This window comes from Buceros rhinoceros, unplaced genomic scaffold (genome assembly GCF_000710305.1).
Source record: "Buceros rhinoceros silvestris isolate BGI_N320 unplaced genomic scaffold, ASM71030v1 scaffold9715, whole genome shotgun sequence".
NCBI lineage: Eukaryota > Metazoa > Chordata > Aves > Bucerotiformes > Bucerotidae > Buceros > Buceros rhinoceros.
This window is the reverse complement of record NW_010412270.1, coordinates 36,238-46,945: the sequence shown is the minus strand read 5'-3', so window position 1 is coordinate 46,945 and position 10,708 is coordinate 36,238. Positions and strand designations below refer to the sequence as shown.

Below are 10,708 nucleotides of genomic sequence, written 5' to 3'. Positions count from 1 at the left end.
GCAGAGGGGGGTCTGGACGGCGTGCTGCCCCGTTAGGGCTCGGCAGGCGCAAGCCCTCGGCAGCCGCGGTGAAAGTCCCGGGAGACTTCAGCCACTGGTCAGCGGTCAGCCTGCTGCCGCTTACACCCGCTGCTTACGCGTCGTCTTCTGCTCCTTCCAGGTCCTTCTTGGTCCCCTGTTGCTGATCTGTCTCTTGCGTATTGTCTGCTCCAGACCTGTGTTTTCTGCTAAAGTCAGGACACTCCTCCTTAACTGCTAGAGGCATGCTTGTGCTGCTAGCACCATGCTCCCGTGTTCTGACCAACTGCTTTTTTTCCCTTTTGGCATTTACTCTCTAAAATTTATTCTGCTGCTGCAGTTGTCAACTCCAGAAAATATTTGCTGTTAGCAACTGGTATTAGTTGCTCTTTCCTCTGTCCCATCTAAAGGGTGGCATTTTTTCCCATGTGTGAGAAGATACTTCAACCACGAAATGCTTAAGGTCTGTAAGAAGAAAAGTGCTTTGAGTCATTAGTATCGTCTAAAAATCATTTTGAGGACTGAAAATAGTCATTTAGTCTATTTGAATGAAATTTACCCTTTAAATGATTTTGGAGAGTTAATGCTGCTGTGGTTGATTGAAGATCTATTTAAAACAATAGCACGTTTAATGAAATGCTGCTTCTCTTCCTTGCCCTGCAGCCTACGAATAGAACTCGGAGCATGTCTTGCCTTTCTTACATTTTCTCAAGGCATGGGTGTTGTGATAAAACCAATTAAATAACAAGTTCTCTGTCGTGATGAAGTCGCATCAAATGAAGTCCAAGACATAAGAGATGGGAGATAAACCTATAAATGAAATCACAGTGTTAAACAAGTGTGAGGTTTTTTTATTATTATTTTCTTGTTTGGCTTGTCAGCAAAGTCACTTAAGAGCTCTGCAACAGGCATAAGGTTTGAGGAGAAAGGTAAGTAAGAAATAGCACATGAAACTATGAACTGAGGTGGCAGTGTTAGCAGCTTGCACATGTGAAGAGTTTTAAAGTGTTTTAAAGCTGCTGTTCATTTAAGGCTGTCTGGTTCATTTCCGTACACTACCTAAACATGATTGCGTCCTCTATATAACAGAGAATTTGGCATTAAGTTCAGATATAAATCTGAAATGTTTTTCATGAAGCCTTTCCCTTCAGGAGAGATGAACTCTTCCCTCTTCTACCATATGCTGCTGTGGTGATAGTGGCTTGCTGCTGTGATGACAGTGGCTTTCTGCTGTCCTCACTTGTTTGTTGCTGGAAAAACACTGCTTTCTTGGAGAGCAGACAGTTTCAATTTTTGTCTGCCAAATCCATGTCTCAGTGTTTTGCCCTGTTATCCTAATCTCCTTTTCAACACTTCAGTCTCCCTTCTCACTGAAAGCAGCATGTGAGTAACTAAAATGACAGTGGAATGGGCCACAGGCGAGGGAGTCCTCCCAAATTCCTAGGATAAGGTCTGTGGTCCAGCTAGTTCCTGAATCTGTGCTAGGATAAGTCATAAGAAAACCTGTCTGCATCAAATAGGCAGGTGGTATGGCACATTCCTACCACATCCTTTAATTTCATGAGGCTTTCCTTGGAAGGAACCCAGAGTACTTTGCACATGTTAATGAACTGAGGCGGCTGGCAGTCTGACTCCAAGGCCGTTTATTTTCTTTCTTCAGAGTCAAATTATTACCTTCAGGGGATACCCTAGTGAGGAGTATGAAGTGACAACAGAAGATGGCTATATCCTTTCAGTTAACAGAATTCCTTACGGAAGAAAAGGCCGTGAGAGGAGCAAAGGTAAGATTTATGTCTGCTTGGAAAAAACGCAAAAGCTGTCTTTGATTTATTAAAGATTAAAAAGGTTAAAGACTCTATGATGACCTTTGCAGTTAGAATGTTTTGTTGGTGAATGTTATGCCTCTAAATAGATTATGAAGATGTAGTGTGACTTGAGTAAAGGAAGGGAAAAGGATTCAGAAAGCTGTATTTCTCCTGGCATTGCCTTTTTGTGACATTAATACAAGGCCTTCACTGTTGTTTAATTTTCTGAGGGGCTGAAAGGCCTGGATTTTCCAGGAAGTGGAAAATGAGGGTTGAGATTTGTTGGGTTTTTGCAAGTAAGTAATAAAATGTCTTGAAAAGAGATTGATCGTAACATTGTTGGGTTATTTCTATCTCCATTAAAAAAAAAAAAAAGCTTCTTTATAACAAGTTAAGCACAAGGTTTATAACAAGTTATTTTGTTAAAAACGCTTTATCACTTTCAGAATTAAGGGCAGTTCGCATGCCTCTTTTGGGGAAATATGGCTGAACTACAAAAGTTCCTACTGGAATGTTCACAAAATAATTACTGCCTGATTTCTGCATAAAATAAGAATCTGTGCCTGAATTTTAACCTCTCTGAAGCTCCCTTTGCAGTAACGTACAAGTCAGACCAGTATACCAGTCTGCACATTACTGGGATGTCATATTTTACACAGCTGCTTAAATAGGTAAAACAGTACAAAAGATAAAATCCCTTCAGAACATCTTGAGTACAATACATTTAGAAATATATTGCAAATTGGAGTATGTAACAGGTAGTTCACAACAGTCAGCCCAGAACAGGTTGTTTCATGGATGTGATTTGGTGGGGAACTGGGGGCAGCACTAGCATATGCTGCCAGAGCACTGTTAAAAGCTGTGAAAGCTGGTGTGACACAATGGAAAGGATGCAGATGAGGACATGGGGGAGGGAAAGGATAGGAGAAATGTCAGCTGAAACTTACGGGAATGATATGGGCAAATATTTTTCATGAGGCCCGAGTGATGGAATACTTTTATAAGGGATGGCAACAAGGCTGATACCAAATTCAGCCATTGCTGTCCAAAACACGCTGTTAATCCCATATGCCGTGTACAAGGATAGCAAGTCAAAAGCTACATGTCTCTTCTCTGCCACATCCATTTGTCTCATTTTTAAAGTATTCCATCATTCAGCCCTCACAAAAATCTTTGCTCATATCATTCCCTTAAGTTTCAACAGACATTCCCCCATCCTTCCTCTCCCCCATGTGCTCACCTGCATCCTACAGACAACTGCACGCATACAAGAGTAGCCTGTTTGCATAGAAACTGTATATATTCTAAAGACTGCCTGAGAACCCTTTGGACTGAAAAAACCTAGGATGAGAGGTAAAAACATGGTGTTCACAAAAGAAATCAGTGATTGTCCTATAGCCTTGGGTGTGAACAAGACCTGTGGAAAAACCCTCTCCTCTGCCAAAGGCCAAGCAACAGCCTTCCTGACCTTATCTGTTGTGTTTGAATGAGTTAGGATGTTTGCACTGTCCGCTGTCTCTCCCAAGGTAGGTGTGTAAATATCAGAGCATAGATGAGACCAGTCAAACCTGGCAGGTGTCTTTGTACTGAAGAATTTCAGAGAAGCCCGTAGACTTCCACATAAGGAGAATGACAGGCTGCCTTTGTACTGTTGATTTTGTCAAATCCTTCATTAATGACATAAGCAAACAGAAGTTTCCTGACCTGTGGGAATTCTCCACATTCCCCTTGCCACACCCTCGACCCCAAGTTCATGTTTTGCAAAGTGCTGTAATTTTAAAAACAAGGATTACTGAGCACATTTGGGGAAGTATGATCTCCTAGGAGAATGAAGATTTCAAAGTTCATGTTGATCTTAAGTTTTTATAGACTTGGTATCTTTTCTCAGAAAGATACCAATGATGTGTTACTGCTGACTTAGCGTATGTATATGCCATGATTCTTCTTTTGCAATACCTGTATAGTGTTAGTAGGATCCCTTGAAATTACGTATCACCTGATGTTTTGGAACAAAACTTACAGTTCTTCAGCTAAAAAAACAAAAAAAAGGAAAATGTCCAGAGAACCTAAAAGCAAAACATCAGAGATTTTTGGTTTAGAATTAACTAACAATCTAGACCAGCCACATAGCATGGGTAAGAGGGGCATGGAAATAAGTGTGTCTTCAACTTCTTGGGGGTGCAATGAAGGGAACAAAATATTCTGTAGAGGAAAGGGTAGTTTAAGGACCTACCTTTATTATACCCCCTCACAGGTTTTTGGGATCAGAGATGATACAAAATTATTATTGTCCAAGTCATACGACCTGGACATATGTCTAAATTTGTCATATGATTGTGCAGTTCTTGTGCAGATCTGGTGACTACTTGGTTAAGTGAAAAAGGAACTGGCAGAAATTGGAAGCTAATGAGGGAACAGAATTAAAGCATTAAAGCAGTCAACCAGTCTTCGCCTTCCTGTGTTATGAAACGTGCAAGTAGCAGCTTGAGGAGAGCCTGTTGTTCAAAAAATAAGAAGCTGTTTGATCTGAGTTTAGCAAAAGGGAAGAAGAAATCAAAGCTAAAAGTGAACAGTACTGAAAATAGGCTTGAAGATCCTGCACACTGCTCATAAGACAGTGAAGTATTACTGCAGTGGAGTAAACAGTTGTTTTCAACTGTACAGTCTCCAGTGCCAGTTTGGCACTACTGGTTGCAGGGGCAGTATGCCACAACATCATTTTTTTAACAAAATGGGAAAACCAGGCACTGGAAAGGTTCTTCGTCACAGATACAGAGGTTGCCAAGAGGGAGGAATATTGTTAGTTTGGATTTTGGAACTCACAGCAAACATTTACGGACATGAGCTGGAATAGAAAGTGTAGGTGACTGAAACAGTTGTGGTTGAAATGTGGCAGACTGAAATATCCAAGTCTAAATTATCAATGGAGGAAGTATTGCGAGAGTTAGTATTGTAGCAGAATGATGTGTCATTGAAGGAGGCAAATTCCTGAGTAATCTCTGGCATTCAGCTAAAGTTACCGTGTTATCAGATTTCAGTTATTAAAGCAGGAAAAAAACCCCACCAAACACCTGTGGTGCTGTGAGATCCAGAGACAAGTCTTTGGGTTTTCAAGGTCATGTTCCTTCTAAAGGTTTAAACATTAATTTATTTTCTTTGTGTAGAAGCAGGAACCTTAATTTTTAAAAATCTGTATTACACATAAAGGAGTTACTTCCCCTTTCAGGATGGAGAAGTCAAGAGAGAGGCTTCCTAAATTCCATCTTTTTTGGTGGTTCTTTTAACTCCCTAAGCCAAGGGGAGAAAGTCCTTTGAAACATACTTTCCTTTGTTGGCCACTTGCCCTGCTCATCAGGTTCTCCCAGAGCTTTGGTAATGAAAGTGAGTTGCGTGGAGATAATACCAGTTCCAGCTGCAGAGGTTTTCACAGCTCAGCACCCTTGGTTGGCATTGTTGTAACTGGAAAACAAAGATTTCAGTAGCACTTATTAATCTAATTAGTAGATTAAGTCAACAGATGAAATATTCAGAGTGCAATCTAAAGCAGACTTTCAGTAGCTCATTTGACTTATGCTTAGGCACTCCATTCCAGATGAACAGGAAGCTATAATAAATGCTTTATTTTTTCAGGTCCAAGGCCTGTTGTGTTTCTGCAGCATGGTTTGCTTGCAGATGCCAGCAATTGGATCACAAACTTGGATTACAACAGCCTCGGCTTTATGCTGGCAGATGCTGGCTATGATGTATGGATGGGAAACAGCAGAGGGAACACCTGGTCCAGGAAACATACACATTTCACAGTGAAGCAAGAAGAGTTTTGGGTTTTCAGGTATCCTTGTCTTGCTAGAGAAACTACATGCACTGCTTCTGAGCAGGGTTTTCTTCCTCTCTTTGCCCGTCATCTCAGTTCAGTCACGGTGTGAATGTACAAGGGTTTTTTTCTGGTTACATGTGCTATCACATATGTAGGGGCAGTAAAGGGGAGTTTTATGGTCAGTATGGTGTCCTGAGACAGCCCTCATACATGGTCAGTAGCAGGTTAATTGCTTTCACCAGTGCATAGTGTGGAGACTCAGTCACCAGAGTGTTCCTCTTCATCCAAAGGAAGCTTTTCTTTATGTCCAGACAACTGATCTGCAGTGCAGTGCAGTAGAGCTCTGGGCAGCTGTACCAGACTGATAACTTACACAACTGACTTTTTATCTTTGCTTTGTAGCTTTGATGAAATGGCTAAATATGACATTCCAGCCTCAGTGGACTTTATTTTGAAGAAGACTGGCCAGAAACAAGTATTTTATGTTGGCCATTCACAGGGCACCACAGTGGGTATGTGAAGAGATGCGTTTGTTAGAATATATTGTATTTGAAATGATATAAAGTTCAACATATGTGGTGTAATAATGAAAAAATAGGGCTTTAGAAGTCTTAACTGCTTCTGGTTTTTAGCTGCTTCCTGGAATATTCAACAACATTACAAAGAAAAGACGTAACCTTTCTGTGTTTGCTTCAAGTGGGAAGCTGTTGAAGTGATGTATTGAAGGCACAGGTAGCCACCACTACAGTCTTCTATTAAAATAGAATGAACTATGCATAATAAAATTAGAATCATTAGACATGTAGAATAAAGGTTCCCATTTCAGAATATTTCGCTTTATGTAAGGCCTGGTACTCTTAGACCTGCCACAGAAAGAGTTGGAGTAGTGTTGGATTAGTTACACAAACGTGTTTTCAGAAAAAAAAAATCCTTCTGATTTGCCTCATTTAATGCGCATTCCACACTCAACATATCTTAGATTTTATAGAAGCAGTGCCAGGTAAAATTCTCATCTAACGTGTGTCAGTGAGCTTTGTTAATTATTCTCATATTGTTTACAGCTTTCATTGCTTTTTCAACTTTGCCACAACTGGCTAAGAAAATCAAAATGTTCTTTGCCTTGGCACCAGTAGCTACAGTCAAGTTTGCCACTAGCCCTCTGGTAAAATTGGGAGTGTTTCCTGACCTGCTACTCAAGGTTTGTATTTGAGTGTAAATGTTTTAAACCCTTTCTAGGTGAAAAAAGTGTAGCAAAGAGTTGTAATTAGGTTAACAAGTTTGACATGAATACTGGGCCAGTTTTTCCGTAATAATCCTCTGGAAGTAAGCAGTGGCTACTCTGGCTTTACTGCTGTCTAATGAGACAATCTGCATCCGTTTAAAGTTGTAGTTTACAATTACAGCTTTATAGGTGGGATAAGATTATGTCTTTCTATTCACGTGTTTCTAGAATTCATGCTACAGAAATCACGATGAGTTAAATAGTTGGTTCGTTTTAGAAGAGTCATATGATAGCTTTATACAGAATACTTCTGGGTCATCAGGAACTCTTAACAGATTTGTTTCACAAGCCACCATTTAGTGTTAGAAGAGGATCCTTCAGAGGATGATCAAGGGCAGCAGCTTTATTTAGATGCTGTGAATCATCCTCTGGAGGAGTTTACCTTTCCCCACTAACATAAAGGGGAATGTAGGCGGGCTGGCAGGCTGCAGTAAGTGCCTGAAGTCAGACATTGTGAACACCCTGCTATGTGTCATTTTTAACCATCATGTTTCTTTCCACCATCGATGGCGATTCCCACACAGAACTGTTCGTTCTGTGAGATAAACCCTTCCTTATCATACTTTGTACACATGTAATGCGTGTCTGCATGATTGGTTCCCTGCGCCAAAGGCAGGTGCATAAAAGTGATACTAACAATCTGCTGTTGGAGGATCCTAAGGAATCTTCTGTTCCTTGTGTAGTGAACTTTGTCTGTGGGGATAGCAGCTGATAGTGACCTGTCCAGATGTTTGTGTTGTGCTGAGGAATTTGATTCTCATGGTGACTTGCAAAAAAACTGGAGTGCAGAAGTACGTGACAGCCATAAACACACTGGCCAGTCCTACTTCAAAGAGCTGTGTCACTTCTAAGGAAGTGCTCAGTTTCAAATCCTTGAACTTTCAAAAAAAGACTTAAGAGGGAGTGGACGCCACAGCTCATGGTTTGGAGAGGGGAAGTTGCAAGGCAAAGCAGAGGCAGCTTAGAATATTTTAGCTTTAAACAGTTCTGCTGGTAAGAAGCTGTGTGGTACTCCTGTAGAGCATTGAATGTAAAACTGATTAGAATTTGAGGTTAGGTTTGGAATTCTATAATGATGGTCCCAGTTCCCATGTACATTTTGTGGGGGTAATGGACTGCATCATTTGTTATAGAAGCACTAACCCTGGCTTTCCCATTGGACTGTAAGAGAGGTTGATGAGATAAATCATTTTCATATGACACACCTGTCACCAGTGCAAATGAAGGTAATTACCTCAAGAATGTTGTAGTATAAAAACTAAAGCCAGGTAATTCCATGTGATTACATTTTTGTTATTTTGTAGGACATGTTTGGAAAGAAACAATTCCTTCCTCAGAATTCTTTGCTGAAGTGGCTTGCTACCCATGTTTGCACCCACAGAATACTTGATGACCTTTGCGGCAATGTATTCTTTCTTCTGTGTGGTTTTAATGAGAGAAACTTGAATATGGTATGTTTTGGTGGCTTTTAATGGCTGAGTTATTGTGAACTCTTAACACAGCATTGGCTGTGTGTCACTGTACTGATTGTCCTTTACATGCAATGAGAAAAAAAATAATGCCTTCTTGATCATACTGAGCTTGGATGAGTATTTTTCCTTGGTATAGATGTAGTTACCCGGCTTGGATGGATAGCATTAACCTTTTAAAATGTTTCTGGAAAGCTAGAATACATTATTCTAGATCTTCTGGGGAAGTGGGTAAGAGAAGTGACTTAATATGATGGTGCAAGTATTTAATTCCTTTTTCAGGGAAGGGGGAAGTAAAGAGACAGTTTTCAACTGTTTTCAAGAGAGCTGTTGAAGCTTTCCGGTCTCTCTATGATATGTGCAGTTATTTTCTCTGGGACCAACTTCTGATCCTGCAGATGGCTTCATCTGTGGTTCTAGTTCCAAAGGACTTGTTCACAGGACTTGTTTTGTTATCTAAAACCTAGTTAACAGCAACTGGCATGAGACTACCTTTTTTCATAATACTTCTAAAACTGTTTTTAACTCCCTGAAATCAGTAGAAGCTGGTATTAGTTTATCCACAGGTAGATGACAGCTGAGGACTTTTTAATTGGAGTGAGATAGAATTAGCATTATTTTTTTCACCATTCTGTATGCAAAAATTTACATTTTATTGTATTTTGTATCAAGGTGAAAGTGTATTGTTTTGATGTTTTATTGTGCTGCACATACATACAGTTTTTATGATTTTAATGGTAGATAATATTTGCTTTTCTTTAAGGATTTAAGTTTCTACTGGGTATTTTGTGCTTCTAAACTCAAGTGTATGAAGTTCTAAATCACTTTGGACTGATAGCTGCTAGTTTAGATGTAGAGTAATGCAAGCTTTCTCTTGAAGTCCATCTAAATATTAGTTAAGGTGCTCCCAATTCTTATAATACTAGCACTTATGAAAAGATATTCTCAATATATAAAAACTGTTAAGAAATATAATTATCACATTCAAAGATCAACTTTAAAGTTCTGCAGTTAATTGTAAGTAACCCACAGAACATTTGAACCTTTTGCCTCATCTGTATATATAGCTCCAATTAAATTTTATTTATAACAGTTTAAGAGGAATGGAAAACTTTCTGTTAGTTGTTCAAGAAGCAATAATGTTTGCACTGTGAGGAGTAAATCGTATTAAATATCCCGTTGCAGAGCCGAGTGGATGTATATTCAACACACTGCCCTGCGGGAACATCTGTACAAAACATGATCCACTGGAGCCAGGTAGAGTTTCCACAATCAAAACTCTCTGTGACTCTATCTTGGTTGTAGAATGTTGATCAATCCAACATTTAAATGGAATAAAATGCCGAAGTATACGTATGTAGCATAGCTCAGTTCTGGAACTGACGATTGTCAGAACAGCAACTCTTCACTGCAGATGCTTTGATGGTGTCTCACCTCTCTCCCCTATTTCTTGAAGATAGTACTGTAAGTACTTCAGGCCCACAAACAATACAACAGAATAACTCAGAGAGATGCTGTTAGCAAATATTTGGTCCCCTTTTAGCAAACCCTGTTTCAATTAAAAGTTATATTTTTAGCCGGTGAAAAGCAGCAGTTTCCTGTCCTGCTCTGTTCTGTTTGGCTTAATTTTCTGTTTTATTGGTGTATTTTGAATTTCATTTCAATGCATGATTTCGTGCCTTTTTTTTTTCTTTGTCAGCAGGCTGGCAAATACAAGAAGACGTTTGCTGTGGAAGCAGTGGTCAGAGCTACTTGTGATCTTATAACTGGACTTAGTCATCTCTTGAGAAGCAATGTGTTCTGCTGTACATAGCTGTCCAAATGTTGGCTTGGAAAGAAATTCGCGAAGGCTTTTTATTTTTCCCAGATTCCTTTTAATATAGACTCCTTTTTCTGAGTAATAGGTGGTAAACCATACAGAATGTCCTTTTTAAGAATGCTCCGTGCTGTGTTCATATACGTTTTGATAGCAAGGTGAATATTTCAGAAGTAAACATGTTCTGCTGTACATAGCTGTCCAAATGTTGGCTTGGAAAGAAATTCGCGAAGGCTTTTTATTTTTCCCAGATTCCTTTTAATATAGACTCCTTTTTCTGAGTAATAGGTGGTAAACCATACAGAATGTCCTTTTTAAGAATGCTCCGTGCTGTGTTCATATACGTTTTGATAGCAAGGTGAATATTTCAGAAGTAAACATGGAGCTGCCACATCCTGGCTTTGTAAATATTAAACTGTTTTCCTTAATCTTTCCTACTGTTACTGTAAAACAGTGAGAAACCTTAAGGGACAAAGTCTACTCTGGTTCTGAATGTTAATGATT

General features: G+C 39.5%; 1 protein-coding gene across 2 annotated transcripts in view; it reads left to right on the top strand.

Moving 5' to 3' along the window:
- Positions 1-10,708, top strand: part of LIPA (lipase A, lysosomal acid, cholesterol esterase) — a 12,446-nt gene that overhangs the window by 309 nt on the left and 1,429 nt on the right. Inside the window, exons 2-7 of one of the 2 annotated variants that reach the window (XM_010136328.1) lie at positions 1,679-1,799; positions 5,454-5,652; positions 6,040-6,149; positions 6,699-6,835; positions 8,224-8,370; positions 9,574-9,645. In XM_010136328.1, the coding sequence (XP_010134630.1) occupies positions 1,679-1,799; positions 5,454-5,652; positions 6,040-6,149; positions 6,699-6,835; positions 8,224-8,370; positions 9,574-9,645 (786 nt within the window). Of the gene's footprint in view, positions 1-1,678; positions 1,800-5,453; positions 5,653-6,039; positions 6,150-6,698; positions 6,836-8,223; positions 8,371-9,573; positions 9,646-10,708 lie in introns of those variants that run through there. The other variant, XM_010136329.1, reaches the window with a different exon arrangement.